The 7,564-nt window shown below is 50.3% G+C and overlaps 1 protein-coding gene across 1 annotated transcript in view; it reads left to right on the top strand.

The window, feature by feature from the left end:
- Window positions 1-7,564, top strand: part of PTPRS (protein tyrosine phosphatase, receptor type S) — a 179,752-nt gene that overhangs the window by 37,085 nt on the left and 135,103 nt on the right. Inside the window, exons 5-6 of the mRNA XM_015415315.1 lie at window positions 1,448-1,717; window positions 4,611-5,192. Of these exons, the coding sequence (XP_015270801.1) occupies window positions 1,448-1,717; window positions 4,611-5,192 (852 nt within the window). The remainder of the gene's footprint in view (window positions 1-1,447; window positions 1,718-4,610; window positions 5,193-7,564) is intronic.

Here is a 7,564-nt window from a genome sequence, read left to right as displayed (position 1 = left end):
GGGGCCTTCTGCGGCCTAAATTCAAGTGCGATTTTGGCCACCTCCAGGGAACAAGCCCTGTCCCCCTTTAACCTATGTATCGTTTGGGTCACCCCCAACTCCAACCCTCACGCCAGTCTCCCTTCGGAGTGCCTACAAAGCAGCCGAAGCCGGTGTGCGGCTGACGCACAAGAGAATCTGCCTCGTCAGCCAATGCGATTGGGTAACGTTAGCCTTTAGTCCTGGGGTCCCTGTGGGCGCCATGGTGCCCGCCAAGTATTTTTAGAAACTGGGCGGGTCCAGGCAGGACTGGATTCGCCTTGCAGAATTTTAAAAACGTTGCTCTGACAGCAGCTTCCACCTTGACACAAGGCTCTTCACAGTGTGACCGGAGGGCAAGGCGTGGTGGCCATTTTGTGGCTGGCTCCACCTCCTCTGACAGCCATCCTACCACACTGCGCCAGAATTCCAAAGGTGCCCACAGGCTTGAAAAGGTTGGGGGCTCCCGCTTTAGATCATGGCCTTATGTGCCCCCACCCACCCCTTGGTAGCAAAGTATACTTCAAATGTGAAGCTGCAGCTTGCTTGTGGGCCCCCTGTGAACTGGAGTCCCACACCTCTCCCCCCAGAGTCTGGCCTTGAAGACACCGCAGTGCCCTGCCCAGAGCACAAATGATTCAAATGGGCAAGTTGCCCTGTGGTGAGAGATCTCACACACACACACACACAGACCGGGTTCTATGGCTTTTTGTATGGGCTCCGTGCCTCTCCCTTTGCCAAATGTATAACCTCCTCAGGCCCAGCGTAGACTTTCCCCTTCGTCTTCCCACCCTTCTCCTGCCTATTTCTTTTGTCTCTGGAGGCGACAAAGCTTGCTTGCAGAGTAATTTTTTTTAAAAAAACCAACAACGGAGGCTAATTCCGCATCCTTGGAAGTGAAAAGAGTTGAAAAGGGAGAAATACCACCCGAAAATGGGGGCTTGTCTTAGGAGGGTAGGGAGCGAAAAATCCCCCCAGGCCTGTTGGGGGTGGGGGGGATGTCCCAGCTCTGAAACGCCACCTCTTGTTGCTTTTAAAGATGAGAAATTGCTAATAAATTTTTGTGTATTTATTTGTGCTGTGATGGGTCTAAAATTGATCAATGGAACCCTGTTGCTATGAAATATCGCTTTTATGTCTATATTCTATATATTGTTTGTGAAAGTAAGATTATTTTTGAAGTTCTGTTTTTCTTTTCTTTTTTGATTGATTGATTGATTTTTGGTATTCCAATAATTTTTTGATTTCAGATTTATTTATTTTTTTTAAATGAAGGAACGACAAAGAATTAAAGCCTCATCTATATTTAAATTCTTTTCTGCTCTTCTTTCCTTTTTTTCCCCCCTTATCTTTCTTTCTTTTCTCTCTCTCTCTCTCTCTTTTTTTGTTTTTGTTTTGTTTTTGTTACCTCTGTGCACTTTGTCCACAGTTCGCCGCGTGGCCCCTCGTTTCTCCATCCTGCCTGTCAGCCACGAGATCATGCCCGGTGGCAATGTAAACATCACCTGCGTAGCCGTTGGTTCACCCATGCCGTACGTGAAGTGGATGCAAGGGGCAGAAGATTTGACTCCGGAGGATGACATGCCGGTGGGCCGGAATGTTCTGGAGCTAACGGATGTGAAGGACTCGGCCAACTACACTTGCGTCGCCATGTCCAGCCTGGGTGTCATTGAAGCTGTCGCACAGATCACTGTGAAATGTAAGTTGTTATGGCGCTCGGTCTTCTGAGTTTGTATCGCCAGCCTGGAATTCCCTGCTAGGCTCTGCACTGGTAATGTTTAGTGAGGCTGTTGGCTAGGCCTCCAGGACTTCATTTGCTTGCCTTCTCGGTTGCCACCCTGTTTGCCTTTGGATGTCTGCTCGCTTGCATGCCCAACACACTTCCGGCTCACCGGATTTCCTTACCTCTGTCCTCGCCTGTTGATATGAAGAGCTTTTCTTCTGATGTTGCACCTGGATTTCTAGTTTGGATGCCTGGAGATCCCTCTCGCGAGAACTCTTGTGCGTTTTTCTACAGCTGAGCATCCCATGGCATGCTTTTGACATGTTCATGCACATGCGTTTAGAAGCATGCATTGGTGTGCCTGCGCAAGCCCAATGCCGCTGACGAGTCACGGGGCACACCCTTGCATGAGACGAAAACTGCCTGGCTGTAACTGAGAGCGGCATGCACAGAACTGAAAGCGGCATGTACCTAGTGAGCCCGGCTGTCCGTTGAAAGCAAAAAAGAAATCATATGTGCATGTTCTGATAACCCACTGCATCTGGCTCTTGTTTTTAAAGCACGTGTGTTTCATGGCAGTTCTGCATGTACCAGTGATCTAGTATTTTCACCGGCATGGGTAGGGGGGGTGTCTGTCTATATGTGTGTTTTATTGTGCAAGACTCGTTAGAATAGCAACGTGTACAGGTGGAAGGAGAAGTTGGGCTGTATGAAGGAATGGTGGCGCCCAGGTGGGTGTCCTGGAAGGGAATTCTGGGCAGTAGGGAGAAAGAAGGGGGGCAGGAATAGAAATAATAAATAAAGGAACAGGACATCTGTGGGGCTCTGGTTTAGGGCCAGGGCCACTGAAAGGGGGGACTAGGGGGCACAATTCCGGGGGCTGTGGTCAGCCTCAGGACCCATGGAGCCGGGCAAGTCATACGGTTTGTTTTGAGTAGATGTTTGATCTGGGGGTGGCTGAGAATCTGGCAGGAGGGCATGGTAGCAGACGTAAGGGGCACCAAGAGAGAGAAGATGGAGCCTTATAAGGATGAATAAGATCCTGTGTGGCTCTGAGAGGTAAAGTGGGATTATTTGGGGAGCAAGAAGGCCTAGGATGGCTGAGAATGGTAGAGATGAACTAGCAAAGGTTGTGTGGATATGTGCAAACATCAGTGTGCATAAGCGAAATGGTGGGTGCATTAGAACATGTCCACATGGGATCGGGGTGTGTGTGTGTGAGACAAGGATTAGACATGCAAGATGTTTGTGAACTTTCTAGCCCCTAGTGAGCTATGCAGTTTTAGACAAACTAGACGGGGTTCACAGGAGGCCAGGGAAGATGGTCGGGGCTCTGGAAACCAAGTCTTAGCTCAGGGACCCCCAACCTTTTTGAGTGTGCAGGCCCCGATGGAATTTTTGGAGACAGTGGAGAAAGCCACCAAATACCAAAATGGCTGATGGGGGTGGAGCCAAATGCAGTACTTCCCTCTCCATTTTGCCACAACGGGAAACCTTTTCATTCACATGAAGGGAGCCTTACAGTGGCTCCACCCACTTTCTGAAAAGCTTGGCAGGTGCCAAGGGAAGTATTGGCAGGCATCCCTGGGCCCTGCCACGTTGGGGATCCCTGGTGTGTTAAACGAACCAGATGTGTTTAACCTGGAAAAGAAAAGACTGGGCAGGGTGGGGTGGGGAGAGATGATCATTTTTTCATGTTCCTGAAGAGCTGGCACATGGGACTGAGCATGGATTTGTTCTCTGACCATCCAGAGGGAAGACCAGATCAAATGGGCTTGAGTCACCAGAGGGTAGATGACAGTTGAACACTAGGAGCAGTTCCCTAACAGTAAAAGCAGGTCTTTAATGGAACCAGTTTAGAGTCCAGTGTTAGAATCATAGAATGTTAGAGTTGGGAGGGACCTTGCAGGTCATCTAGTCCAACCCCCTGCACTCTGCAGGAGCATAGCCGAAAGATAGCCCTACAACATACCCGAAAGATGGTCATCCAGCCTTCGCTTGAAAACGTCCAGCGAAGGAGCATCCACCACCTCCCGAGGCAGTCTGTTCCACTGCTCAGCCACTCTCACAGTTAGGAAGTTTCTCCTGATATTTAGCCGGTAACGACACCCTTGTAATTTCCACCCATTAGATCTACTGCTTCAGACCAACACAGCTGAACAACTGGATCTATCTTTAATGGAACCAGTTACCTTTGGAGGGGCTGGGCTTGCCCTCACTTCAGGCAGAGGCTAGACAGCTCTCTCTCCAGGATTCTCTAGCTTTGGGATGTCCTACACTGAGCAGAGGGTTGACCTAGATGGCCTATAAGGGGTAGTCCAGCTCTATGATGATACGAGTTGTGGAGGGCACAGCACAGGCTTCTTCTGGCAATGGGTGTGAGGTACAGATATAGAGTATTCATGCTTTTTCCTGGGACTCCCCCCAGACATCGCTTCCCCTGCATCTTTGGAAGAGGAGCAAGGAGACCCAATTTCTCTGGTTGTTTCCTGTTGCAGAGCCAGCCCAAGATGGGAGCAGAGCCTTTCAGGAGTTCTGCCTCCACCTGGCCGTTTCCCTGCCATGTGGCTCCCCCCCCCCCCCCCCCGCAGGCAGGCTCGCAAGCAGTCGTTTCCTTTTTAGCTCCGAGCTCACATTAACGATTCCAGATGCTGAGCTTGAACACTTTCCCTTTTTGATGGAGCAGTTTAAGGAGGATAATAAAGTGTGCATAACTAGGGCTGGAATGTTTCCGTGGCTCTTTCTCAAACAGCCGCGTCATAATCGACACCCGCGCTGCTGGCTCCTGGCGCCCTAACTAGCCAATTAGGTGCAACGTTTATGGTCGCCTGTAGTGGTGCTTAAGCTAATGCTTCCCAATTTTTCTCAGCACTTCCCAAGGCACCAGGGACTCCCGTGGTGACAGAGACCACTGCGACGAGCATCACAATCACCTGGGACTCGGGGAATCCTGACCCGGTGTCTTACTACGTTATCGAGTACAAATCAAAGAGCCAAGATGGTCCCTACCAGATCAAAGAAGACATCACTACCACACGCTACAGTATCGGGGGGCTCAGCCCCAATTCAGAATACGAGATATGGGTGTCGGCCGTGAACACCATCGGGCAGGGGCCCCCAAGTGAACCTGTGGTGACCAGGACTGGAGAGCAGGCCCCGGCGAGTGCCCCCCGGAATGTCCAGGGTCGGATGCTGAGTGCCTCCACAATGCTCATCCAGTGGGATGAGCCCGAGGAGCCAAACGGGCAGATCCGAGGCTACCGGGTCTACTACACCATGGAACCGGACCAGCCTGTCAGTAACTGGCAGAAACACAATGTCGATGACAGTCTCTTGACCACAGTGAGCAGCCTTCTGGAAGGGGAAACGTATACCGTGCGAGTCCTGGCTTTCACTTCTGTAGGAGACGGGCCGCTCTCTGATCCCATCCAGGTGAAAACACAGCAAGGAGGTGAGTCCTCGGAGACAGGTGCAGTCGATGATGTTTGCAAACACACCCGGCTCTCTAGATGTGGCACAACGTGGCGGACTGTATTACACAGGCTGCTCCGCAGGGTAGTAAGTGGCTTGATCCTCTCTTACATTTGTTTGGTTATGGAGCCACCAGTGCCGGACTGGTGCTTGTGTTAAAAGAGAGAAGTGGCTTACGTGTCCGTTCAGAAATTACCAGGCCTGTGTGCATTTTGTGCTTTAAGAAGAAGAAAAATTGCACTGTTTACAAGTAAATTTGCATGATTTCTGTCTTTGAGCAGGACGGACCATTTTTGCATAACTTATTCTCGTTTTGCTAGACAAACGGCAGGTCAGAGTGATGTAGGGCATCCCTGCCCATGGTCGATCTGTTTCATCGAACTCCTGTGGTTTCACCAGGAATTAGGCTCATGCCAAGTTCATCTTCCACCCCCAGAGGGGGAGTTTGGGGGCGTTCCTGGAGGGGGCGGGGCATCCCCGACGTGATGACGTCACGTTGGGGACGTCGTGTCCCCCCCGCCCACGCGCCGGATCTCCAGAAACGGCAGTTCCCTGCACTTAAAGGAGCCGGTGTTTCCCCTTTAAGAGCGGGAGCCGGCATTTCCCCTTTAAGAGCAGGAGCCGACGTTTCCCCTTTAAGAGCAGCTGCGTTTCCCTTTTAAATGCACGAAGCTGGCATTTCCCTGCGAGCCTGATCTCAAGCGGAGATCTCGGGCTTGGGAGGAAACACGGACTTGGGAGGAAACACAGATTTCACACACTTAAAGGGAGGGGTGGCTGTGGGTGTTGGGGGTGGGACCCCTGGCAAACCGGGGGGGTTGGCAACCCTACCAGGAATTGCTTCATACACTGTCAAGCTAGAATCCTCTTTGTGTGTGTGTAGAGTGCCACCAAGTCACAGCCAACCTATGGCCACCCTGTAGGGTTTTCAAGGCAAGAGATGCTCAGAGGAGGTTTGCCATTGCCTGCCTCTGCGTAGCAGCCCTGGAATTCCTGGGTGGTCTTCCATTCAAGGACTAACTCTGCTTCGCTTCTGAGATCTGATGAGATCGGGCTTGCCTGGGCCATCCAGGGCAGGGTGCTAGAATCTTACTGATTTGATATTTTTAAATAATAATAATAATAGTACTTTCAGTTTATTAATCGCTTTTCCCCAGTAGGCTCAAAGCGATGTACAGTTACACATTAGACGGGGGACTAACAATGTTCAAAGGGGATAGGGAGGACAACATATATTCATTTTTAATTGCACACGCTGTCACTGCACGGTGTAAACGTCTTCTGGCTTGGCTCAGTCATTTTCCGAACAGCTGCTTGTCGACCAGGCTTCAGGACCCGTATGTCACATCGCCACACTGCCACCGCCTGGCCGGAGACATCCACTGCAGGGATTTTTGTAGCCGAGAAGTTCTTTCGCCTTTTTCCGACCTCGACCAGGAAGTCCCGACTGTCAGCTAACACCCTCCCACAGGGGAGATTGGTGTCCCCACCCTCTCTAAGGAGTGGTTCCCATTTTATCTACTCGCCGAAGCTTTCGAATCGCTGGGTGGACGATGAGCTGGGGACAACAGGCTGGCTGCTCACACCAGCGCAGGGCTCGAACTAACACAGTTCGGATGTTAAGACAGTGGGATATACCCACTGTGCCACCGCTCCCCTTTATTCTGTGCTTTGTTCTACATATTCTGAATTTCTGTGTCATGGTTGTACATGTGTACATGCACACACAACACAGAGGTCAGGGAATGACTATTTCACACAGAAGGATTTTAGACAGCCTATCTATTCCGTTTCAGGAACTGGTTACTAATGTTTTTTTCCTGTCATTTCAGACAGACCCGTTTTAGTAACCAGCTGTTAACAGAATGTATTTACCTGTTCATACAATGCTGGCTGTCTTCCTTTTGGGAAGCATGTCTGAGGCACTGTCGACGAAAACTGCTTTCCTCAGGTCTTCAATCCCTTCTTCCGGATCTGAATTGCTACAGTGGGCTTTGTAAAATGTCCTGTAGCGCCTCCTCCCGTGACGGGTTTTTCACACCCTTTTCCCCTCTGTGCACAATCTCGCCTCTTTTTTTAAAAAAATGTCCTATTGAGGGCGCTATAACAGGATGTCAAATCAGCGTCATAGCGCTCCCAATAAAATGTTCAAAAAAACAACCCCTCTCGGAGATTTTGCGCACAGAGGAAAATGGCGGGAAAAATGGGATATACCCACTGTGCCACCGCTCCCCTTTATTCTGTGCTTTGTTCTACATATTCTGAATTTCTGTGTCATGGTTGTACATGTGTACATGCACACACAACACAGAGGTCAGGGAATGACTATTTCACACAGAAGGATTTTAGACA

The sequence above is a fragment of the Gekko japonicus genome, unplaced genomic scaffold (genome assembly GCF_001447785.1).
Source record: "Gekko japonicus isolate JY-2015 unplaced genomic scaffold, Gekko_japonicus_V1.1 scaffold578, whole genome shotgun sequence".
NCBI classification, from domain to species: domain Eukaryota; kingdom Metazoa; phylum Chordata; class Lepidosauria; order Squamata; family Gekkonidae; genus Gekko; species Gekko japonicus.
Note: the sequence above shows the minus strand (reverse complement) of the source record. Positions and strands in the feature narration are given on the sequence as shown.